The sequence below is a fragment of the Podarcis vaucheri genome, assembly GCF_965113315.1.
Source record: "Podarcis vaucheri genome assembly, chromosome: 7".
In the NCBI taxonomy this organism is placed as follows: Eukaryota; Metazoa; Chordata; class Lepidosauria; order Squamata; family Lacertidae; genus Podarcis; species Podarcis vaucheri.
Genome location: NC_138765.1, coordinates 69,731,563 through 69,757,097, shown reverse-complemented (window position 1 = coordinate 69,757,097; position 25,535 = coordinate 69,731,563). Strand labels below are relative to the sequence as shown.

At 45.4% G+C, this 25,535-nt stretch overlaps 2 protein-coding genes and 1 long non-coding RNA gene across 8 annotated transcripts in view; 2 read left to right on the top strand and 1 right to left on the bottom strand.

The window, feature by feature from the left end:
* Positions 1–1,546: 1,546 nt before the first annotated feature.
* Positions 1,547–20,925, top strand: TMEM51 (transmembrane protein 51). Of its 2 annotated transcripts, none has more exons than XM_082230418.1 (3): positions 1,547–1,678; positions 18,018–18,509; positions 19,395–20,925. In XM_082230418.1, the coding sequence occupies exons 2-3, from the start codon at positions 18,166–18,168 to the stop codon at positions 19,810–19,812; spliced, it is 762 nt and encodes a 253-aa protein (XP_082086544.1). In that variant the 5' UTR covers positions 1,547–1,678; positions 18,018–18,165; the 3' UTR covers positions 19,813–20,925. The 2 variants fall into 2 exon arrangements, with proteins under 2 accessions (XP_082086544.1, XP_082086543.1); XM_082230417.1 differs by lacking the exon at positions 1,547–1,678 and adding an exon at positions 13,322–13,525.
* On the bottom strand, positions 18,516–22,565 carry LOC309536522. Its single transcript, XR_014221566.1, has 3 exons — positions 22,329–22,565; positions 21,352–21,435; positions 18,516–19,120 (listed from the first exon to the last, which is right to left on the bottom strand). It is a non-coding gene; the product is annotated as an uncharacterized lncRNA (long non-coding RNA).
* Positions 22,564–25,535, top strand: part of FHAD1 (forkhead associated phosphopeptide binding domain 1) — a 37,894-nt gene continuing 34,922 nt past the window's right edge. For 2 of the 5 annotated variants that reach the window (XM_082229828.1, XM_082229824.1), the window contains exons 1-3: positions 22,564–22,778; positions 23,559–23,662; positions 24,780–24,992. In XM_082229828.1, coding sequence (XP_082085954.1) covers positions 23,567–23,662; positions 24,780–24,992 — 309 coding nt within the window. In that variant the 5' untranslated portion in view covers positions 22,564–22,778; positions 23,559–23,566. Of the gene's footprint in view, positions 22,779–22,809; positions 22,914–23,558; positions 23,663–24,779; positions 24,993–25,535 lie in introns of those variants that run through there. The other 3 variants (XM_082229826.1, XM_082229827.1, XM_082229825.1) reach the window with 3 other exon arrangements.

The following is a 25,535-nucleotide window of genomic DNA, read 5'->3' as shown; positions in this document are numbered from 1 at the left end:
TCTCTTAGTTTTACAGGCCATTTTGGCATAATCCGTTAATTTTGTAAGCCGTTCTTTTTTGCTTGGAATCTCTTCCTCTTTCCATTTCTGCACGCATAGAGTTCTGGATGCAGTTGTTGCATACCTGGTTGTCAGCAGGGAGAGTGATGAGTAAAAGGATGTCTCTATGACAGAGCAGGTGGGGTGAGAGGGCACTTTGGAGAGTGAGACACGAACGCAGAGGGCGTATTCAGGAAGAAGAATTACTTCCAGCTTTCCACCCGTGATTATATAGGGGAAGGTACACGGCCAACTGCGAGAGCACACGCTTTGCATGCAGTGGGGCCTGGGTTCGATTTCTGTCACCTCCAGCAGCAGGAAATCTCTCCCCTGGGTTCACCTAGTTCAGTACAGTGGTACCTCGGGTTTAGAACTTAATTCGTTCCGGAGGTCCGTTCTTAACCTGAAACTGTTCTCAACCTGAGGTACCACTTTAGCTAATGGGGCCTCCTGCTGCTGCCACACCGCCGCCGTGCAATTTCCTGAAGCAAAGTTCTTAACCCGAGGTATCACTGTATTCTGATCTTCTATGAAGCTGAGGGGTGGGTCCCAATGAGCAGCACCCTTCAACTATAGACTGCCTCTGAAGCTGGGGGCTCAATTTTAGCTAACCATTCCCAAACATGAGTCAATCTTTTCCAGGGCTAGATTTGTTTTCCTTCTGATGTACTGGAATACTGGACAGCGGGGGGGTGGGGGTGGGTTTTTTTTGGAGCAATAGGAAGAGGAATATGTGGGTGCCCCAGGTCGCCCAGTGAGTGTCAGGGCCAAGTGGGGATTTCAGCAACTGTTCTTCAGAAGCCTTTCTGCCTCTAGCATAGACATCGTGACTAGAAGTCACTCACAGGCTCTGTGGATTTGTCTAATCCTCTCTTTTTTCCCCTTTTAAAAAAATATTTTTATTGAACAAATTTAACAAATCACATTATAAATCAATAATCAATAATGTCTAATCCTCTTTTAAAACCATCCAACTTGGTGGCCCCACCACTGCTTCATGTGAGAGTGAGTTCCATAGGCTAACTCTAAACTGTGAAGAAGTACACATTGTTTTCTCTGCCTTTCAGCATCCCGCTTCGTGGGATGTCCCCGAGTTCTAGTCCAACCAGATCGGCGGGGGCGCAGGATTATTCGGCAGAGGTGGGATCCTTTCATAGCTGTCAACTTTTCCCTTTTCTTGCGAGGAATCCTATTCGGAGTAAGGGAATTTCCCTTTAAAAAAGGGAAACGTTGACAGCTATGGATCCTTTGGCCCTCGAGATGCTCTTGGACTTCGCCACTGGCCAGGCTGGCGACTGGGGCTGATGGGAGTTGTAAGCCGGGAGGGACCCCGCTCCAGCTTCCCCATTCCTGAGCTTAGGGAAGGCTGCGTCGAGCGTTGGCGCAGCTGCCTACGCGCCTGCTCCCTACAAGCTGCTCAGCTGGGCACAAGAGTCGATCGGAGGCTTTAGGACCCGACCGGCCCGCGGCTGCTTCCGCCGGTGCTGGCCGAGCGCGGGAGGGGAGGGCAGGGCGCTGGAGCCGGGGGCGGCCACCGCGGGCGTGACGCTCAGCCACCCCCCACGGAGAAGGACGGAGCGCGCTCGGAGCCTTCCGGGAACCATGCGTGGACGCCGGCGGGGCGCAGCTCAGCGCGCAGGTGAGCTTAACCCAGCAGGACCCCCTCCCTAAGCAAACCCGCCCCTCGTGGGGGTGGGCGGTGAGAGCCCCTTCCCCACGCTCGACGGGGGCTCCCGCCCCATATCTGCGGTGGGGATTTCTGTGATGGGGCCGCTTCAGTGTTGTCCGGGGTTCCGACGTGCGCTTTCTGACGATGGGGAGACTCAGAAATGCCGACGTGGTGGGGTGTTCAGCGCCTGGTGCGCTGCCATCCTCTGCGTGTCTCCCTAGTATGAACCATGGAGAGTGTGTGTGCGCGTGTTTAAGTGAGAGACGTTGCAGTCTTACCCGCCGTGGGGATGATCGTATATTAAAAGTCTGCGCCTTACTCTTTTGAAGAGAGGGAACCATTGAGGACGGGGCGGGCTGGGCACTACTGCGGGGCGAGGCAGGTGGCGTGAAACCACTTGCTGGCCGCCGGGGTCCGGCTTCTCTGCTTCTCCGTCTGGGGGAGCGCAGGATCCCCGAGGCCCTAATCCGAGGCCGATCCATAGCTGCTTCCCCTTTTTTAAGGGGAATTCCATTATTCTGAATAGGATTCCTCGCAAGAAAAGGGAAAAGTTGACAGCTATGGCCGATCCCTCGCTTTGCCAGGGAGTGGCGACGCTGTGCGCGCCTTCGACTCCTCGTTTTCTCTCCTCTTGAAAAAGCCCCGGACTCGCGTTTTCTTCGGCGAGGGGCTGGGGGAGGACAAGCCCCACAGCTAGCAAACTGGACTTGGGGCCTGCGTGTAAGTGTGTCTGTTGGAGACTCAGTGAGGCATCCTCCCTGCTTAAGGAACGCGGTTAGGATGGCAGCTTTCCTGCCTTCCGAAAATGCGCGCGCATGCAAAGTTGCGGTGCTGCTTTTTTTCTTCTTCTCGTTTTCCTCCCCTTCCTCCTTTCTTTCCACCCTTCCTGAAGCGTCTTCGTTTCCGGGAGGGAGCCCTGCCTCTCCCTCGCTTCCTCTTCTCTCTCTTTCTCTTCTTGGCTTTTGCAGGACTTTGCCCAGGCGGGAGCTTTGCTCCCAACTGTTGCGTCCCGGATCTTGGAGGTTGCCCTTACACGCCCGATCTTTGGAGGGAAGGCAGTTTTGCAGACGCGCACATATCTTTTGCATTTGGTTCTGAATGACTGGAAATCTCTAGATGCTGATGATTTCTTTATTTTGGGGCATGTAGAGAGTGCCCAGAATCGCAGCAGAGTTTGAGCAGCTTTGAGCTTGACTCTTTAGGCCACTGATTTTTAAGTACAGTAGCGGTTACTTTTAACCTGATGTTTTGGACCACAACTCCCATCATCCTCAGCTGGCAGAGCTGATGGGTGTTGTCCACAAAAACATCTGGTTTTGGAGAGCCTTATATAGTGCGAAATGTTTTTTAACTGGGCTTGTTGTATTGTTAGTTGGATTTTTATATCTGATGTACCTTGGGATTGCTTGCTTTGCAAAAAGTGGGTGAAAATGAGTACGTAATAGTATTATTACTAGATGCAAAAGGGGGACATTCGTTTGCCTTCAGACCTGTAAACTTTGGCTGCAAGAGACACTGCATTAGTTAAAACTTGGCTGTCATAGAGTTATTTCTCGTGATCCCTTCTTGTCCTCACAACCTCCCTGTAAGGTGGGCTAGGTCGAGAGATGGAGGCTGAACCAAAGTCACCCCTGAACTCTGAAGCTGAGCGGAGATTGCAGCTCAGGGCTCTACACTGCCCGCCTCCTGGGACCTTCTCAACATGGTTGGACTCGTGACTCCCACCATCCCTGATCAAGTGGGCATCCCAGTTAGGGGCTGATGAGAGTTGTGTTATTACAACATATGGAAGGCCACAGGCTTTCTCCTCCATTCTGGTTGGCATTCACTTTCCCACACAGTTCTTAAGCCTTCCAGAAGAGTGGCTGTCGTAACAAAGACAGAGCCTTGCGGCACTTTTGATGGTGTAGCAGATTTGTTTGTGTGTGTCATCAGCTTCTGTGGACTAACATCCAAGTGATCAAGTGCATGGCTAGCCTCGGTTCTTTCTCACACGCAGGTGCACTCCGGCTGAGGGGCCAAATGGCTTTGGAAATGCAAGATGCACAATTTCTTTGGCAGGGAGGGGGATGGAATTCAAAACATATGGAGGGCAGCTCCAGTCAATAAGCCACACTGACTCTCCACATCTGCAGTCTGTGGCAAATGTAGACCAAGTTCGAATGTATGCACTGATCACTCGCAATAGGGGCGTGTTACAACATCACCAAAGGCCCAGGCTTTGGTTTGCTGATTTAACGCCCTGCGGTGGGAGAGAGAACCTAGGTTCCTATTGCGTCCTAGATGAATATAATCAAACCTGCAGAAAAGTTATAACTGAGCAATTATGGGAGTGGGTGTACTTACTGCAACAGTTAAGGACAGTGGTAAAGACCTTGTAAGCACTGGGTTAGGTTTTTTTCTCAACATCCTCCAGAAGTTAGTCTAAAGCAGCGGAGGGAGACCTCAGGTCTGTCATCAAAGTCTTTCTGTCTAGTCCTCGGACTCTGCAGACCACTCCCCACATACACACCTGAGTAGTTCGCACCCACCTTGAGTGTTTCTGCCTGGGCGAAATGTATCCTCAAAATTTCATAATGCCCTCTTGCTCCTTTATTGATTTTACAGTAAAGAGAATTTCCCTAAGAAGGGAGTTGCATTAATATTCTGCTCCTGAGGGAAGATAATAGTTTTATTTTGTTCTATTTTCATAATTCTGTTTTATTATTTTTATGTTGTATTTTCCTGTACCACTTAAGAGTTTTAAAAATATTAAGTGGCTCAGAAATGTTTTAAAGCAGTTGTTCCCAAACATTTTTGAGGCACTGCTCCCTCGGTTCCATAAACTCATTCCCAGTGCCCCATCCCTATTGAAAGTATTGTTAAGAAAAGCCGTTTGCATGACCCACTAAGGAGGATAATAACACAATAAAATTCAGAAATCCAATTAAAACTATCTTATTTAATTAATTCAACAACACCGATGAACTTGCTCCAATGATACCAACTTTTCAAAGTCTCATGGTCAATTAGCAAGAGTCTTACTATGTTTAGTAACTACAGTGGTACCTCCAATTGCGAACAGGATCCGCTCCAGAGGTCCGGATGTATCCCGAAGTTTTCGCAACCGGAGAGACCGCTTTGCGCATGCGCGAGCGGCGAAACACTTCCAGGTTTGCTGCTTTCGCAACCCGAAGTTAACATTACCTGAGGATAATGTAACCCGAGGTTCCACTGTACTTCACTGTTTTGTAAATTCTTAATACGATGCGTGGGCTTAATGAAGTGATACCAGTTTCTCTGCTTTAAAGTCACGTAGCAGGAATCTTAAACCACCATGTTTAGTAATCTGGAGTTGATTTATTTCCTTGGAGAGAAGTTGGACGACCACACTAAAACCACGTTCCAACAAATTGGATGTTGAAAATGCAACAAGAAGCTTCTGAACCACTTTTCATAGTGCAGGATAGCAGATCAGAAATTTCCTTCTGTACCCAGAACTATTGGTATGACTTCTTACAACTTTGGCTTCAGCTCAATGTCACTTTGTAGCTCAGTTTTTTGTCCACTGCCCCAGCTCTACTACATCCCAATGCAATGCTGTGGCGTTTAATTCTCCTAAGAAAGCTAAAGTAGTATTGGAAGCATTAACAGGAACGTGGTTGAAGGTCTGTTCCTCAGTTAAGGTTCACTTAAGAATTTATATTAGATTTCCGTAATGGTCGGGCACAAAGGAAATTTTTGAGGTTCCCATGGCAATTATTGGGGGCGGGGGTTAACATATACATAAATCACTACATTACTTGCCACAACAATATAAAGATCATATACCCAATGGGTGGGGTATAAATAATAAAATTATGTTCATCAAAGTTCAAAAGCCTCTGGTTTTCACTGCTGGTCTCCCCCCATCCCACCCCCGTGCTGGATCACACACCCAAAGAAAAACCACTTTGTCAATATGGCTTTTAGCATATTATTACATATTAACTCTCACCAGCAGCCTGCTTTTGGAGCGGGATTGAATGATTGAATCATAGAACTGTAGAGTTGGAAGGGGTCCCAAGGGCCATCTAGTCCAACCCCCCCTGCAATCCAAGAATCTAGAGGGCCACGTTTGCCTTAAAGGTCTGAAATGCCTCACCTCTGACTTAATGTTATGTGCCCCTACACAGTTACTGAGACAATTTCAACCATGCACTGGTTGGAATTGGACCTGCATCTCTCCTTGTAGTAAGGTGGCAATCATGAGTGCGACCTCCTACAGACAGGTGATCGTGTAGCAGCATCCTGGCGAGCCAGTGGGGCAGCAACAGTCGTCAAAATTTGTAGGGAAGCTGCGCTCTCTCTGTTGCTAGGACCAGGCATGTTCTGCATCAAGTTAAACCAGTTTTTTGAACCTTAAATAGCTTCTGTGTTTCTGCAAATATTTGCGTGTACTGTACTGCAAAAGAAAAAGTGCATTTCTGAAAGGGACACACTTAACGTTTCCAAAATAGTTGATTGATGTTTGATTTTGTTTTTTAATGGTTTTTATTGCATAGTTTTATGTATACTGTAATACATATACATATACTTCGATACTTTGATACATTTCTGTCAATAGCAGTATATAAAATATAAAAATATTTTTTTATAAATACCGGTAGATACAATAATAATGAATGGCTGTGAAACAGATAAAGCTATGTACAATCACTTTTTAAATAGGCAGATTATCATGTATGGCTCTTTGAGTGTGCTACAACCAGTATTATTATTTAATTCATGGTTTGAATTTGACTGATCCAATTCTAATGCTATTCAGAGCAGACCCATGGAAATCAATGGCCGTGACCAGAATGGGTCTATTAATTTCAGTTAGAAATTAACTTATTTGGAAAATGCAACAATTTGATTGTGCAATTGCTTGTTTTGTTTTATTTGTTCTTTGTTATTGCTCCGGATAGGGCTCACAACACAACATACGTACAATATAAATGGTAATCAGATATATAACGTAATATGGAATAAAAGCATGCATACACTATGAAATCAGCAGTAAATAGTACATTCTGTACCTTTAAAATACAATCACACACCTCTCAAAGAATTCTGGGCACTGTAGTTTGTTGGGGGGTTGCTGCAAATTGTAACCCTTTGATTATCCTATGTGAACTCCAAACAACATTTAAACCACACTGTAAGACTGCAATCCTAAACTCATTTACAATGGAGTATGCCCCACTGAAATACTTGATGCTTCTACAAAAACCTCTGCAGGACTGTGTTGTGTCCTTTCAGTGCTGGATTTACATATAAGCTAAACAAGCTATAGCTTGGGGCCCCACTCTCTTTGGGGGCCCTAAAATTTTTAAAGAAAAAAAACTGGATGTACATTTCCAAAATAGATAAAAAACAAATAAAATAAAACCTACATACAGCAACTTTGTTTTGTGTTATGTAGGCTCCTATGATGTAAGTAATGGGCCCCCAATCATTTTAAGTTAGAGCTTAATAATTATTTCACTATTAATATACTACTTCTTAATTGTATTTCACTATTAATATACTTCTTCTTAATTGTATTTCAGTTCAACAATTACTTTGATAAAATACATATTTTGTCATGTGCAAATGGCTTAAGATACCTATGAGGTCCATAAATTATCATATAGCTTATATTCAACACGAAAAACAGCAACAATTTGTTGTTGACAAAGGACAGCTGGACATATAAAGGGCCCCATTACCTTCAGTAGCTTAGGACCTCATCAAACCTAAATCCAGCCCTGTGTCCTTTATTGAACAACAACAACTAATCAAATATTTAAGTTCAATAGTTTTGACTACAGAACAATTTTGACATGCTTAACCTCAAGCACCCTGAATTGGATTGCAGAAGCCACATCACTACCAAGCACTGCTTGTGTTTCTAAGCATAATTTCATATTTTTACCTCTGTGAGAACTAGAAACATGCATGCATTTTTCTCTGAGAATGCTTGTGTTTTCCACTTGGCACACTTGCCTTCTATAGCTCCAATCTTTTCTACACTCACCTCATGGTCGTTTCTCCTGCCCTTTCTGAAAGATTCCTTTCATTAACCTCACTGCTATTCAAAAGTTGGTTTTTCAAAGCATGGGTGAAAAGGAAGGTTGTGAATGAAAACAGCTAAAACGCCAGAGGCAAGCTTTTGTGACCTACAGAGTTCTTCAAGCTTAGATGTTCTGAGCAAAAACTTTCACCACACTCTCCTGCAATTGCTAGCTAGAGCATCTACCAAGCCTGGGCTGCTGAACAAGGAAGCAGGAAGTTATTTTTATTTCTTTATCATTTTATTATGGAGGTACCTAGCTCACCTTCCAGATAAGCCCACAGAGCGGCTTACACTGTTAAGATCAAAGAAATAAAAGGCATTAAAATGCATTTACTCTAAAAGCAGAATGTTGTTTTTTTAATGCAATTTAATAATTATTAATGGCTCTCCACCTTTCCCCCATATTTTATCCTAGCAACAAGTTAGGTTAGGCAGAGCGACTGACTGCATTAATCACCTTGCAGATATTGAGTGCTTGCTGGTGGAAGACTGAGTTACAGAAATCCTCCCAGAGGAGCCGAGGGCCGCATACTCTCATGGAGAACCTCCTGGGGGCCACATTACAGCACTGGGCAGGGCAAAGGGGGAAAGCTGGGTGGATCAGTGGTTCTGGATTAGCACTGCATTCAGCTAAGTACTACTCAGAGGAGATCCATTGGAATCAGTAGACCTAAGCTGGTTGTGCTCATTAACTACAGTGTGTCCACTCTGAGTAATGCCAGCATTGGCCACAACCCCAAAGGAGACTGGATTCCAACTGCACAAAATTTGGAGAGTATCTATGCCTGCATAATATGCCTTTCTTCATTCTGCATTCAGGCGTTATCAGAATTTGATGACACATTTCACCCGGCGTAAGCACTTAAAGGGGGTGCGGCCTGAGAAGAATCCCGAGGGCCGGATAGTGAGACTTGAAGGGGCCTGAGGTTCCCCATTGTGCTTGGACAATGTACCAAGTAGGGTCTGTGTGTGCCCCCACCTTGTTAATACCTGCTTGTTTGTGGTGTTAGTTCAAGCATCCAGACAAACTGGAACAGGCCCTCCAGGTCTTGTTTGCTGTGACTAAGTTTCATTTGTACCGCACCCTTCCTCTAAAAGGACACCAGGGTGGCCTTCGTGTTCTTCCCAGTTGCTCCACATCCGTGTTTTTTAAAAAATATTTTCTTCATGGGATATATGCGTTGCCTAGGCCAGAGCCTCTGCGGTGGGCGTCTTAACAACAGCACACAGAATTCCTAAATATGTAATTTTAAATATACACTGGCGACTTGTCCTCTTACGCAGGGCTTATGTTTCAGACCCTATGTGCATAAGTGAAATTGCCTAAAGTGGGGAATGCCTTCTAAATATCCTGTAAATGCCCTCTCTGCCGCTCTCCAATCCGGATCAAAAATACTGTACCAAAAGTATCCACAACCGTAATGGAAGCTCTGGAGGTGGCTGGAGGCTAGAGATTGGACCACTTGGGCCATTGGCCTGATCCAACAACCACTTCTTATGTTCTTATGGAGGTGAAGGAGGAGGAAATGTCATCTGGCCTAAAGTAACCTGGAGATCTTCCTGGGCGAGGATTCAAACCCATCTCTCTCCAGTCAAGAGTGTGACATTCATCCCATTATACTATGCTTCACATCTAAATCAACCCTAGGGAACTATTTGTCCCCAAACCTTTCACTGGTGACATTTGACGAGTTGGTGGGGCTGCCCACCTATCCATCACTTGATGTTGTATGACACGAGGTCATCCTATCCCAGCCAAAAGTGGCACACCTTGTATTTGGCACCAAATTTAAATTGCAGCGAGTGACCGGTGTGCTTTATTTTAGCCGTGGCCTTTAGCTAGGACCAGTGGGTTGCTGTAAATTAATTTGTTTGGGTCACACAGTTGGGTTTGGCCTCTTCTGGCCGTGCACCCTAACACTTCCTCTTATTGTTCTTCTCAGTTTGTCATGCTGTAATTTCCTGCACAGTCTTTATTTATGTTTTTCTTTGCTGTGTCCTTTCTTTCTGTACATTTCACATTTTCCCCATCTCCCCACCCCCCAGGTTTTGTATTAGCTGCAGCCTCTGTGTAAGAAAAAGGCTTGAAGTGTCACCCAGCCTAACTGTTATTATTATTTTAAGTATTTTACATACTGCTTATTTACAGTATTCATGGCCCATTGAATAGTAGAACTTAAACAGGACTGCCTGTGTCAGAAAGGAAATTGCTGCCTTCTCAAACCCCAAGTTGAGATCCCTCAATTCTCTGGAAGTCCCTGGCAGCTTCTATTGCAGGCTTCCTCAACCTCAGCCCTCCAGATGTTTTGAGACTACAATTCCCATCATCCCTGACCACTGGTCTTGCTAGCTAGGGATTATGGGAGTTGTAGGCCAAAAACATCTGGAGGGGTGAGGTTGAGGAAGCCTGTTCTATTGCCTCCCATCCTTCAAAGACCCCAAGCAGTACCACCATAGAAATGGATGGGGGGGGGTGGCTTTTGAAAGCAATTGGTGATGGGGGGAATTAGCACAGCATTACCTTGGAGGAAGATCCTCCCCTTCTTCCAGGCTGATTTCCAAGATTTCATCTTCGTCGAAATCAAATGGTGTGCATGTGTGGTGTCTTGTGATTGATTATGCAAGGCGGGGCTTACCTGGTCCCCCCAAATATTTCATTCAAGTTGACACCCCTGCCAACTTCTCTGCCACAGTCTTTCTCTGCTTACTAAACCCTGTTACCTCTTCAGCTTTTGACGCCTCTCCCCCAAAGTCTTCTCCCTCTGACCACTTATCCTCATCCCATCACCAATCCCCGGGCTCTGAGCCTTCTTCCCTTGGGAATTCCCCAGCTGAATCTTCCCACCATTCCTCTGTGTCCAGCCAGTCCATGACATCGAGGGAGCATGGGCATGGCCAGGATTTATGTTAACTGGGCAGGATTTATGTTGGGGGTGGGGCAGAACCAAGCTATTTGCGAGACAATTGGTCAGTTAGTTGAGTATTGTTATTTATTTATTTACTTGATTTGGGGCGGCAGCTGCGCCCTGCCTCCCCGGCCATGCCCACACGAGGGGGCGATGCTTTTGAATGAATTCTCCAGCAGCCCAATCCTCCTGCTGGTTTCCTCAGGGCCACCCAACACTTGGAGGACCTATGCAGAGTGAGGAACAGGTGGCAATGATGATGATCCCTTGCCCTGCTTCTCATTAGACATGCACGATTACAGCTCAAGAGGAGGTTGGGCCAAATTAATATTGTTGGGCAAAATGGCTTTTATCAGGAGTAATTAACCTCCGAACGACCACTTTATCTGCTTAAAAGCAGCTATGAGCACATCTCTGCCATTGCTCTGTAAACGAAACAGAGGAGCAAAAACAATGTCAATTAGCTTTGTTAGGTTAGCAGCTGATGAGTTACCAAGAAACACTTAACTTAATGGAAATTCTCCCGCCCACCTTACCTTGATTTGGAGGGTTTTAGTATTTGCTAGGGTGCTCCCGACACAGAAACCTTGTCAGCTCATTTGTTTAAGAAATTACTCTATTGAAGTTAGGGAGCTTTTTAATGCAACGGTGGCTCCAGCGTGGTTTAGTGTTGCAAGGATGAACCACTGTAAATCTGACGTTGCACTCTCCTCCCTCCCCTCTTTTCCTTCACTTTCATAGTAGATTAACCACCATGTAATGTTACATCCAAACCATCAACTGTGGTTGGTGTGAAACAAGCCAGCTTCTCAGACTCTGCTTTGAAGTTGATTCGTTTTAACACACCATTGTTGTTGCTGTTTTTATCAGACAGCAAAGTAAAAAAATTACAGATCTGTTCACCAGCACCAAAAAAAAAAAGGGGGGGGGAATCAATTCAAGATGTGGATCCTCATGGATCTTCATGATATTTACATGAGATGAGAGAGCAAAACCACCAGCAAATCATCAAATGCATCTCTGAACCTAGCAGTGACCTTTGATTGATTGATTGATTGATTGATTGATTGATCCCTCCCAAAGGTACAATGGTGCAGCCTACGACACTTACAACAAAGCACCATAATTATAATAAAACCATTTTAAATAACCAACAATTCAAATAAAACTACAGTGAGTGCAAAAGCTATTTTTATGACTGCACCACAATTAACACTTTAGGTTCCAATTGCATGGACAAACTACAATTCTATGAAAAAATGCCTGGAACCAGTTTCTCAATAACCTTTGCAGTGGGAGCAGATTACCGTAAATATCCTTTGGAGTAGAATTCTAGGGTTTGGGGCTGCCTGAGAAAGCCTAGTCTTGCATCACTGCCTTCCCATTTGATGATGGTTTTGAGAGGACACTTGTAAAATTATGAGGATCCATAAAGATCTAGGGGAGGGGGTGACTCAGATATCCTCAAGAGCACCATTGTGCCCAGAAACCACATTAGTAGCTTGGGTTCTAACCGCTACCCCACGCTACCATTCGGCAATGTTACCGGAAAAATCCGAGGGCTCCCTTGGACAAAAACAAAGACACCAACCAGGATAACTTGGAGCAAAACAGCAGCCTGTAGGCTTGGCCTTTATTGAACTGTTGCAACAGGGTGTTCCCCTCACTTGCAAGAGAGAGGAAAGACACAGAAAATGGTGTGCAAGACCTTATAAAAACTTTTGAAATTCCCACCCTGTAGATCAAGCCCACCCCCAGAAACATCATGCATACATTACAGAAAGGAGGGGTTGAGGGAGGAGTTGTGGTGGTAACCTGAGTGTCCTGTCACCTGGCTGGTTCCTCCTTTCCCCCTCCCCATGAGTCACTTCCAGGAGACAAAGAGGAGTTGGCAGTTTCCTGCCCCCAGAGGGAAGATCTAATCATTGTCCTTTGTTTCAGTCCATGCTGAACCCACTCCCATATGCAAATTCTTTGTGATCTTGATTGTCTTCTGTCTAGGACCATCAGGGTTGGCATAGCAACTGGGCAGGGCTCCTGTGGATGTGCTGGGGTGGTGAAGGGATTATGGCTGACCAGAACCAAGCCACCGCCTTTGATAGTCCTTGTCATATGGAGTAAAACAAAAATGGAACAGTGCAAATCCGATGTATGGTTGATTTTTCTATGAATTTATAACAGAAGTGTGGCAGATGTAGTGTGTGAGTGTGAGTGTGTGATCTGAATGATTGGGGTGGGGGGTTCCTGCTACAGCAATAAGCAGTGCCGCGGACAGGAAGTGGAGTGGTAGGGAAGAGTGTCCATTGACAGAAGGGCTGTTCCAACGCTCCTCCCTTCTGCCCCCCTCCCAAACCTAAACAGTGAGCAAGTTCTACTTAAGCACAGCCATCTGGAATTGCACGTGGATAATGTTTCTTTCTTTCTTTTCCCTGAATGCGCCTCGGCTTGTCTGCCCTTTCTCCATTGCCAGTGCCCAACCGTTCACTGTTTACGCGCTGCAAACATGTTGGCTGTCGGCATTTTCGAAGATTTGAGCACTTTCTGCCTCTTGCTCTGCCACTGGGACCACACAGTAGGCTTCAGTCTGAGTGTGATGGGAAGCTTAATTAGCAGTGGCAAACAAGGAAGGGGATGGTGCGGGGGGGGGGGGAGTCTCTAAGGAACCAAAGCGTGCCGCAAGCAATGCCAGCCTCTGTGATTCTCGTTTTGGGTTATGCTGGATTCATCATCAGTTGTGCAAACCGGCAGCGACTTTTTGGCTTCTGTTTCCAGACGCACCATAGAACCATTAGCAGTTGCAAAAGAGGTGGGGTTGGAGGTGGAGAGAACGCAGTGGCATAGCTTCTTAACTGGGTGAGTTCTCTTGTCGGGGCCTCATTTAACGGGCATAACTGGCCTGAAGGACAGGGTTCACTTTTGCTACCTCCCAACACCTTCGCATCTATGGGGTAAATCATTGACAGGGGCAAAAGATTCAGGTTTTTTTAAAAAAGCAAGCAATGATGTAGTCATATTGAAGCTCGGCAAAGTTTATTGTCTGAGATTGCAAAGGTTTAATCCAGAGATGATGGAACAGGTGTTCAGTCTGCTCTGGAGATGACCGTGTTTCCCCCATAGTTTTGTAGTCTTGGGAATCATAGAATCACAGAATTGTAGAGTTGGAAGGGACCTCAAGAGTCATCTAGTCCATCCCCCTGCAATGCAGGAATCTCAACTAGATCATACATGACAGGTGGCCATCCAGCCTCTGCTTAAAAACCTCCAAGGAAAGAGAGTCCACAACCTCCCGAAGAAGGCTGCTCCATTGTCAAACAGCTCTTAGTGTCAGAAAGTCCTTACTGTCAGAAAGTCCTTCCTGATGTTTAGTCATAATATCCTTGTCACTTGAATCCAAGGTCAGGGTGGACCGGAAGTCTAAATGAATACAGACAGAGGCTCTCTCTCGATCTTCTTCCTTTTTTTGCTTGACAACTGAGAGTGAGTGACTGAATCCCAGGTAACCTTTGTGACGACCGAGTTTAACAAAGTGCTTTAAATGTTGGCACTCAGCCAGATTGCTAATGCTGGGTGTTGTTCTTAAGCGTAATGATTACTGGGCTAGTTCAGGTTCAAAGATCTGGATTGCTTAAAGGGCTCCTTTTAACCTAGCTGGTTTAAGCCTGAACCTTCACTTCTAGTCTAGGAAAGGCAGAGTTGGAAACGGGCAGAGCAAGGTATATTATTGGATCTTGGGTTCAATCAGACAGCTGCACAGAACTATTGCTGAATGTGCTGTGGAAGGGCTGTAGCTCTGGGACAGCATCTGTGTTGCATGCAGAAGGTTTGATCCTTGGTATCTCCCAGTAGGGCTGGAAAAGACTTCAATACTTGCCCTACTAAGAGTTCTTGTTGGCATTCGTCTATCTTGAGAGACAATGGAGCGTTAGCAGCACCAAAGTGGCCTCCATGGGGCGCAAGCGTATGGAGGTCCAGAGCTGCTCAAACAACAAGACTCTTGTCTCAGCCTCGCTGATGTGGTCCAAAGGAAAGCAGAGCAATATGTTTGGCACCAGCTTGGCTGCAGGAATTGCCAGAAGGAGGTGTACAAGGCGCCATCCAACTGTGTTTTGTAGGATTTACTCCTTAGCCTTCTCCTGAAGATATCCCCTCTCTACAGCACATGCAGAAACCACTTCCTTGGCTGTTGACTATTGGTCTCCGCTGCTCAATCTGCCAGAGCCTGCAGGGCAAGTTCCTAACTCACTGAGAGTTTGAGACCCATCAGCTACCCTCACCTGGTTTAGCCAGCCAGCCAAAGCCATTCCCGGGGTGTGGCTGCTGCTGCATGTCAACAGCTTCTAGGAGCCACAGGTGAGAGCTGAGTGCATGGTGGGGACCAAAGGTGGACAAACTACCCCAGAAGGAGCGCACCATATCATGACTTAGGTTCATGGGTTTCAGTGAGTCTACTCTGCGTAGGACTTAGTTGGATTGAACCTCAGGACAGCCACTGCTAGTCAGTGTGGGCAACAATTATTCACTAGTGGTCTGGCTCAGTGTAAGGACAGGTTCTTCCATTGCTATGCTCTGCTTCATCTATATGCAGGGAAAGGCTTCATTCAGTGGCAGAATAACTGCTTTGCATGCAGAAGATTATAGGTTCAAATTTCAGCAACCCCAGGTTGGGCTGAGAGACAACAACTCTGCCTGAAGCCCTGGACAGCCTCAGCTAGTCAGGTAGTTTCCTATACAGTGGTACCTCGGGTTACATACGCTTCAGGTTACATACGCTTCAGGTTTCAGACTTCGCTAACCCAGAAATAGTGCTTCAGGTTAAGAACTTTGCTTCAGGATGAGAACAGAAATCGTGCTCCGGCGGCGCGGCAGCAGCAGGAGGCCCCAATAGCTAAAGTGGTGCTTCAGGTTAAGAACAGTTTCAGGTTAAGTATGGACCTCCAGAACGAATAAAGTACTTAACCCGAAGTGCCACTGTACTAATGTGGTGTTTGTTTATACTCTTACATTCAAGTTTAAAATGTTGTAGATCTTGTCTGGCATACTTGGGTGGAAGATGTGGGATGTGAATTATTACCAGAGGAACTAGTAACAAAATGTTGCAGCATGGGTTGGCCCTTGTACACAATTCCTACCAGGCACTTTCCCAGGATGCTCCATTCAAATCTCCCTTCCTCTCTTGCTCACTGTTCATGTTCAGCCATTGCTAGGCTGTTTTGCAATTAAAAAAAAAAAACAACTTCTGTGAATGTTGGGGTATCTCCTAGCTTATTGATACCTCCCTCTTATGAGTGGCTGGTGCTGTTTTGGCTGCCCAGAGCACTGGCACTCACAACAAAATGTGAAAAATAGAGGGCATTTATAGATAAATGAGTACCGTATTTTTCGCACCATAGGGCGCACCGGACCATAGGGCACACCCAGTTTTTTTGGGGGGGGAATCAAGAAAAAAAAATACCCCCCCACAGCCCCAAAGAGCAGCGTACAGGCTGCACACAACCTCTCCCTGCCAGAGGGGTTGCGCGCAGCTATGGAACAAGCCAAGGCAGCGAGCGGGATGGATCCCGCTCGCTGTTTTGGCTTCCCCTTTAGCCCCGTGCAGCCTCTACCTCCATAGGACGCACACACATTTCCCCTCAATTTTGGGAGGGGAAAAACTGTGTCCAATAGAGCGAAAAATATGGTATATTGTTCTTGCATTGGTTTTCTTTTATTATAATGGTGTTTCCTGCACCATTTTCGTGGCCTCCAACATTTCACAGGTATAAAATAGGGACATGTCAATGATACCCACATTCCCAAAGCCCTCTGCTCGAGAGAAGGAAGAGAAACATGATTTGTTTAATATAAATCACTTTTAAGTTGTGAGATCTGAAACACGGCAGTCCTTTGAAATTTGCACTTCTCTGAATTTTCCCATGTACTTGTTCAACCAAAAAATGTGTTAATAGTTGGAAAGTGAAGGTAAAAATGAACATATTCATGAAAATAATATACAAAACTATATTCAGCAAAATTGCATGTAAGGGACAGGACTGTGTGCCTCAGGGCAAAATGCTGACGAATTTTCGACAGGTCTTAAAAATTGGAGAGTGGTAGAAATCCCATGCACCAATGGTGGAAAAAGCCGAGATGCCGAGAGACTGTGAAATTGACAGATTTGTCCATCCCTTCGTGGAGCACATGCCTAGGAACTTCTTTGCTGCGATTCACACAAATGCAGCACCAACAAGCAAACTGGAATTATCCTGAGTTTGAAGTTTTCCATCAGCTCTCCCTTTATAGCCCTTAAGACGTGCCTCCTCTCTGTTAAGCTCCCATCTTTAAACAGTGGGTTGATGGCTATTCCAGGAGGAGCAACTAGTGTTGGGTGTTTAGCTAAAGTGTATTTACCTTAGCTAGCTAATTAGCAGATATGCAATTAGTTACCTCCGAGGAAGTGCCAAGCCTGTGGTAGTTTTTGAAGGCGGCAGCAACAGCTGCTGCTGCTGCTGTTATCAGTGGCCCTCCAAAATCTCTAACTTCCTTCAGATCCCTCTCCAAAATATGCCTTTTCCACAGAGCCTTGATTGATTGATTGATTGATTGATTGATTGATTGATTTACAGTGGAACCTCCGTTTTCAAATGTTTCCATTGACGAACGATTCAGAACCCAAACACCGTAAACCTGGAAGTAAATGTTTCTGTTTTTGAACTTTGACTTCCGAGACATCTTCCGTATTGAGTTTTTCGTATTATTTTTTCCATTTTGAGGCTTCCGTATTGTTTTCGGTTTTCAAACATTTCAGAGCTCAAATGGTCTTCCGGAAAGGATTACATTTGAAAACGGAGGTTCCACTGTATTTATTTTTTAAATTAAAGTACTTCCATCCTGTTTTTCCCAGCGCAAAAAAATTCAGGCAGCTTTGCAGAGTTCAAAAGAGGTTGCCAATGTGGGTCCCATCCAGATGTTTTCAGACTCCCAAATCCCACCAGCCCCAGCCAACATGTCTGAGGGTCAGGGATGATGGTAATGGAAGGTTAGAAAAAAAGAAAAAATTACTTGGCCTGATTTGAACTGCTCAGACCAGTGTGAAGTGAAGCAAAGTGCAGGTGTGCTTCGGAATTCATGCTTCTTCGGATTTTGCAATGCAGCTCTACTGCCAAAAGCTGTGTACACAAATGTGTATCAGTGAAAAGTGAGCACTCACAAAATGCATAGGTTAGTGGAAATTATGCAGAAAAATCAATTAAAGTTGAAGAAAATGGCTTGCAAAAATCACCTAACTGATATGGAAAGGAGGGGGTAAGATTTCTCATTGTAAATGATGTCATTTAAAAATTTTCTTACTCCTCCTTTCTTTCTCCAGGTCTATTTTTAAACTCAGATATTTGGAAGGAACCCAAACTGGAGCCATTCCTGGACTTCGTTCCTTGATTTATGGAAGATATGCTCTGAATTGCCCACCCACACCCCATCCCCGTGCCCAGATCAAGGGGGCCCAGCATTATAACAGAATGGCCCACTCCAGGTCAAACGGATCTCACTATGCTTTGACGGCAATAGGGTTGGGGATGCTTGTTCTCGGGATCATTATGGCTGTCTGGAACTTGGTCCCCGGATTTGGCCCAAGTGGGAAGCCACACTCAGTTGGAAACAGCAGCAAGCCAGACGGTGGTCGAGGAAATACGTATAAAAGCAATACTTTTTCGGTGGCTTACGTCCTGGCTGGTGCTGGTGTCTTGCTCTTGCTTTTCTCCATTTGTCTGAGTGTCCGTGACCGAATGAAGCAAAGGGAAAGTGACAGCATCTCTAGGATACGGCAGCAAGTCTCGGTTGAGCACCAGCCACAGGAAGACAGGTGAGAAGATACGATCAGGCCTTGCAAGCAAATTATTGATATATGGGATGGAGAGCCTGTGGCTCTCCAGATGTTGGCTACAATTCCCACCAGCCCCTTCCAGCATGACTAGTGGTCAGGGGTGATGGGAATTACTTTCTCCAGAAAAAGGGTGGCTTTGTTAGGGGGAGGAATAAGGTGGGGTGCTACAGGGGTCAAGAGGGAGAGAAGGCAAGAGGGAGAGGGAGAAGGAAAGACAAACACACATTGGATCTTGTAAACCAATATTGAAATTCATTATTTTTCACAGGTCCCCTCCCCCAATCTCATCCAATCACAGATCCCATCTTTCTCCATGGGCTGAACCATAAAAATGACATGTTTCTGAGGCACCAAGCCTCAAAGTTCCAGTCAAATCATATCACCTCTGTATTCACAGATGGAACCATAGAATTGTAAAGTTGGAAGGGGGCCAGAAGGATCGCCTAGTCCAACCCTCTGCAATGCGGGAATATTTTTGCCCAACATGGGACTCAAACCCATGACCCTGAAATTAAGTGTCTCATGCTCTACCAACGGAGCTATTCACTTGCCCATGTGTTCTGTGACTTGATAGCTTTGTTGTCATCTTCCTATGTTAAAAAATAAAAAAGGAAAAGCTCCATGAGGATCTTTGCCTCAGGCCCATGTTTTTGTGGTGCTGGCAAACAGCAGAACTGCAGGTGTTTTTTTTTTAACAGTCTTAATAGTGTGAGGCTTAATACGTTAGTGAGACGTGCTGGATAAAAAATATTTTAAATAAAATAAAATACCAGCCAGTGAGTTTTCTGGCTTTTGGGATATCGTAACCTGAATGAGGTAGTGCTTATGCGAGACAATGATTACTTCTAAATTCTCCCTCTGCAGTCAAGAAGAGGATGAGGAGACGCCCTCTCGCTACTATGTGCCCAGTTACGAAGAGGTCATGAACACAGGGCACCCTGAGCTCAGCGACATAGACAGAAGCGCAAGGATTAGTATGTCTCTGCCCTCCTACGAATCTCTCACTGGGATTGACGAAACCACGCCAACCAGGCCCGTTGCCGCCGCCGAAGAAAGGCCCAACATTGAACGTCAGCCTAGCAGACACAGTTCCCGCCTGAGCAAAAGACTCAAACCCTTGAAAGTCCGGAGGATCATGTCCGAAAAGCTACACCTAAAAAACCTCAACTTAGACCTCCCTGCTGGAAATAACACGGGGCGGATAACAATAGAGCCTCTGACCCCTCCGCCCCAGTACGATGAGGTTCCCAATAAGCACACAGAGAACCGGGAAGAGACCTGAGGCAACTGTATGGACTGCTGACCAAAAACATAATTAAAAACTTGATTTCTGTGGCAATGTCAAGTTTGTGGCTTTAAAAAAAGCCGGGGCGAACCGCACACCTATTTTGGTGACTCTTTGAATGAGGTGGATCAGTCTGGGACACGTCAAGCTAGATCCTGGGTCTTGTGTCAAATGTTTCCCCATTTTAGAAACTAATTTCCTCGTGCATATAATACTAGTCTGCCAGAGAGAGGATGCTTGCCTAAGCTTCTTTTTGACATGCTAGAGGTTTTTTATATGTAGGATTTTATTTTTTCTCTCGGCATGAGAGCCTTGTCCTGAAGTGAAGCCAGGCGACCAGTCTGCTGCCTTGGTGAAAACAACGCACAAATGAATCCTCTTATGTCCAATGTAATGAAATTCAGATCTGGTCGGTGGGCTGGATCCTGTTCAGTCCCACTCCCTGTGGGGGAGATAGTGACAGGAGGAAGAGGTTGCTCACCTGTCAATCACGTGACATCACAAAATATGCCTAGTGTAGGACAGGTGGGTATGGCTTGACTGTAATGGCCCCACAGGCCAAATGGGGAGGTCTCATGTGCCTGCCTTAGTCTGGGCTGGCGGTTTCCCACCCCTGCACCAGGATGCACCTGAATTTTAGCAATAGGGAACTTTTATATATATAAATCGTGACACATTTTTGTATGCCTCTTTCGGCAGTCATTTTTAAACGGTTTCTCTAGATGCTTGACACGGTTACATCTTTACTTTGGCAGTTTCTGTTCACTGAGCTATCAAAGGCTCTCTTTTCACCAGATTTTAGATTATGTGCAGAATGCACAGGTGCCATATACCGTATATCTATCCGTCACGGAGAAATAAAATGTTAAGGAGACAGAGGAAAGTTTACTGCTGCTAAAGGAGTAAACTTTAGTGCCCCCCCCCCAAAAGCAACCAAAGATACTTCAGGTTCCCACAGGAAGATGACAGTCTGGTTTTCTAACACACAGCCTTTTTGAATTTTTTAGCTACTGTATTGTAAATAAAAAAAATGTTTCAATATGTAATATGTCAGAGTTGGGATGCTGTGGGTGGGCGTTCTTTTTATTAAAAAAGAATGTGTGTGATGTGTGTGTTGTCTAACCTGGAGTTTCTTTTTATTTTATTATGGATGTGAATTGGCCAGAATCATCATTTCCTCCCCTTCCCCCAAGTTTAGCCCTCTATCTTTCCTGGTAGTTAAATCTCTGAGGCTGGAGGGAGAGGCTGTGTCCTGGGCTTCATGTACATAAACACTAAGACACAGTTTGCCATTTTACACGCTACTCCTGAAGAAGCTATAATATTTTGCTTTTTGGTCTCATACTGTAGAGGGCCTTGGACTTTCCTAACTACTGGAGGTAAGCATAGACAGCAGCTACTAGCTCTAGTTCAACTGCTTTTCTTTATATATGTGTCATTGCATCTGTCACTGCATTTTGCTAATGCTGTGAAGACACACAGGGCTGCAATAAAAAAAATCAAGTTATATGTCTGATAAATGCATAAATCATTTACTTGGTGCAGAAGAGGCAGTTGCAGCATCAATACAGCTTTCTCAGCAGTATGTAATACTGAACAGGAGACAATCAGCTGACAAACCTTTTTTTAGAATGAAAACTGGCATTAGAAGCATGTCCTAGAATCATAGAATTGTAGACTTGGAAGGGATCCCAAGGATCATCTAGTCCAACCCCCTGCAATGCAGGAATCAAAGCTAAAGCATCATTGACTCCTGATTTTTCATTATGGGTTATGGGAAAGCACTAAACATAGGAAGTGGTAAACAACATCAGACTTTTGGTCCATCTATCTTAGTATTGTCTACACTGACTGGCAGCACCTCCCCAGTTTCAGATAGCCCATTCCCAGCAACACCTGGAGCTGCTGGGGTTTTGAAGCCAAGACCTTTGGCAGTGTACGTCCATGTTCTACCACTAAGCTATGGGGGCTCACTGTTCATAATAATTGTTAATTAATTGTTCATAAATAGATTTCTTACCCTCCCTTCAGCACAACCTCCCAGGGCCAGTCACATATACAAAACTACCATATTAAAAATAGTTTGTAGCTGTTTACCATTGAGTAATAGGATAGGTCCTAATATAGATCATAATGAAATCATCAAAGAGCGCTTCAGAAACATGCTTTGCTGTAAGAATTTTGAATTTCTGTTTTGCTAGACAGTGTTTTCCATTGACTAGCTGCATCTCTCAGTGCTTTCAGTTATGGTTTGTCCCCAGCCCTGTGGGGGCAGCTTCTGCCCACAAGCCAGTATGCTTTACCAAGTACTCTGTGGCACCACTGAATTTGAACCATGAATGCAACCTGCTTCACAATGAAATTACACCTGCCTTTAAAGTCTTTGCCTGGATCTTTACACTAAGCTGTACTGTAGTCACTTTATTGTGACCACCTTGTTGGACTAGAACTGGAAAGACCCAGGATAGAATCACTGTTCAGGTTTAAAGCTCCTGCCTCTCAACTTAACCCACCTCGCAGGGTCGTTGTGAGGATGAAACTGGGCGTGAGGATACCAAGCTGGGCTGGGAACTTGCAGGGGGAAAGGGGCGGGGAATAAAGGCAAATAAAATGCACGTGTGAGTGCAGATGATCACTGCGGAGAGGTGGGGTTTGTCAAGGGTTTCCCTTATCGCAAAGGCGGTTTGTCAAGGCGGAATGGGGAGAAACGAAAGCTCGCCGCGCGGGGGATGGCGCGGCCTAGCCCAGCCTTCTTGGTTGCCATGGAGACGGAGGCGGTGGCCTAGCTGGGCCTATCCGGTTGCCATGGTCACCGGAGGGCTGGCTTCGCTCCTCCTTCACATGCTCTGCCTCCAAGTGGAGGCCGCGGGCCTAGCTGGGTTGCCACGGAGACGAGCCCGGCAGCTACACAAGCGCACACAGGCCTGAAGGTGGCGGCTCTGCTCGACTGGATTTAGGGGGAGGTTGGTTGGGGCCGTGGCGGGACTGTGTGGGGGGGAGTGTCGTGTGTATTTCTGTGTGTGTGTGTGTGTGTTTTAATTTCTTCCAAGCTTTAGTCCGACCACATGCTTTTAACCCCTGGAGGAAGAAAGCTAAAGGTGAGAGCGTTACTCCCTTAAGCATGTGCAGAGTGCATGGTTTAGGCGTACAACTGTAGAGAAATCCCTCCTCCTCCACCTCACCTCCTGTGCAATTGGGAGGCAGGGAATTGGCAGGAGCAAAAGCTTATTTTTGGCTCGCTTCATTTATTTCGCCTGCTTGATCTTGGGGTTTGTTTTCGCTCATTCTCTTAAGAAATGGATGTAAACTTAAAATGTAGAGTGGGAAGGAAGCCAGTGCAGAAATCACAGCTAAATGGGATGCATCCATCTAAGTTCTACCCATTGAAATTAATGCACTTATTATTATTTATTAAATTCTATGCCACCTTCCATCCGAAGATTACAGGGTGGTGTACAATATATATATATAAATATGTACCATAATAAAAACAATACACCCTTATTGATCGCATTAGGTCTCCTCCTCAGAGTATGCCTAACATTGACAGAACTTTATATGCTGCCTTTCTGTCAACAATAGTATTTAAGGCACCTAAGAAAAACCCTTAAAAGGCATTTCGCGAGCAGGTGCTATCAAACAACCTTTTGTTTTATCGGCATTACCACAAAACAAAAAATGATATTCATGGCTGTGCTCTCTCCTATGAGCATTCAAACCTGCTTTTTGCCTACATTTTATAGGCAACACCATGAAGGCTTTTCTGAAGAGTCCTGATGGCATCTTGGCACTGAGGCCAAAGATAACCACTATAGGAAGGCATGAAGACTCTGACATCATCCTGAAGGTGATTTTATCAGATTAACTGATTCTGCTTATTGTATTTGCTGTTAAATGTCTTCCCACGTTTTAGAAACATTATTTCTTAGCTTGTGCAGAATTGCCTGTGAGGTATAGTGGTTGGAGCAGGGATGGGGATGCTCTGGCCCTCCAAATGTTGTTAGACTACAACTCCCACCATCCTTGGCTATTGACCATGCTGGCTGGCGTTGATGGGAGTTGGAGCCCAGCAAAGTCTGGAGCACCTACTGGTTCCCCACCCCTTGGTAAAAGTAATGGACCTAGGACATGGGCATAGCCAGGATTTTTGTTAGGATGGGAAGAACTAACAGGGTTGGTCAGTTACTTAAGTATTTCTATTGTTTTACTTGATCTGGGGGGTCAACTCCCCCCCCTGCCCCCCTTTGGCTACACCCATTACCCAGAACCATAGATACAGATTCAAATCCTTGCTCAGCCATGAAGCTCACTGTCCTGTCTCCCTCCAGATGTTGTTAGGCCCCAATTCCCATCAGCCTCTGCTAGCATAGCCAGTGGCTAAGGATGATGGGACCTGCACCAAATTGTTGGCTTTCAGACTGTGTTCTGGGGTAGACTTCTGTGGCTGTTAGGATCTAATTTCTTATTTGTTTTCACTTTTTACTAAAAATCCCAACTTGGGTCCACCAACTGGAGCCAGATGCAAAATAGGGGAGCAGGGAGTGGAGTGGGGAGAGTGAGAGACAGAAAGAGACAGAGAGCAAAGCAGAGGCATACCCTGGAACATACATCTTAGTTACTACAAATCAGTGGTTCTCACAGCCTAATTTCGGGGAAGCACACTTTACCGCCATAGAGAGCAGTGAAGTTGTTGTTTTTCAGTACATGTCGCAGTTCTTCCCCCCTAGCTGTTCACATCGGTATGGTTTCATTAGTGTCAGAATTGTACACAACAGGAGAAGCTGACAGAGCTGGGATGCCTATGCAAAGGTGTTCACACCTTGACTAGAGGTGAATTATGAACTGCTTAATGACTCCAGTAGGCGTGAAGCTGGTTTGAGAAACATGTATCAAGCAGTAGTATTGAACAAGTCTGTATCTCCAGGACGTTTTTATGCTGCTGAGTTTTGAAATGTAACTTTCAGTCTCTAGGGATTGAAGAGCACCATGCAGCCATCGAATTCAGCGATTCAGAAAACAGCTTCATTCTCCGGGATTTCAACTCAACCCATGGAACGTTTGTTAATGATTGCCACATTCAGAATGCGGCAGTGAAAGTGAGCCCTGGAGACATTTTGCGGTTTGGCTCCAATGGAACAGCCTTTGAGCTTGTGCTAGAAAATGGACCTCAGGTAAAGGTGATGTAATTCGTTTTATTAGGTCACTGCTTAATTCTTTTCATAGGCCCCTTTATACCCCGCTGTTTGCTTCTAGCACTTCAGTCTTAAACATGTACAATAACCTGAGTTGTATCACAGTGATTGCCATGTTGCTCAGACAGCGCTTAGTGCATTGAATCCCAAGTACACTTGAAGCACTTAATGCCAGTTTTATTTATACAGCTTTCCATATTATACCTGAGGCAACTGAGACCTATTTGAGATGGATGTTTCTCATATAAACTAAAATAATAAGCAGAGTTCTACCTATCCCAATGGTCTACCTGGTTGGGAGAGGGTAATTATCTGAAGATGTGTGTTTGTTTGTGTGTGTGTGTGTGTGTGTGTATAAGATTGTTGTTGTTTAGTTGTTTAGTCGTGTCCGACTCTTTGTGACCCCATGGACCAGAGCACTCCAGGCACTCCTGTCTTCCACTGCCTCCCACAGTTTGGTCAAACTCATGCTAGTAGCTTCGAGAACACTGTCCAACCATCTCGTCCTCTGTTGTCCCCTTCTCCTTA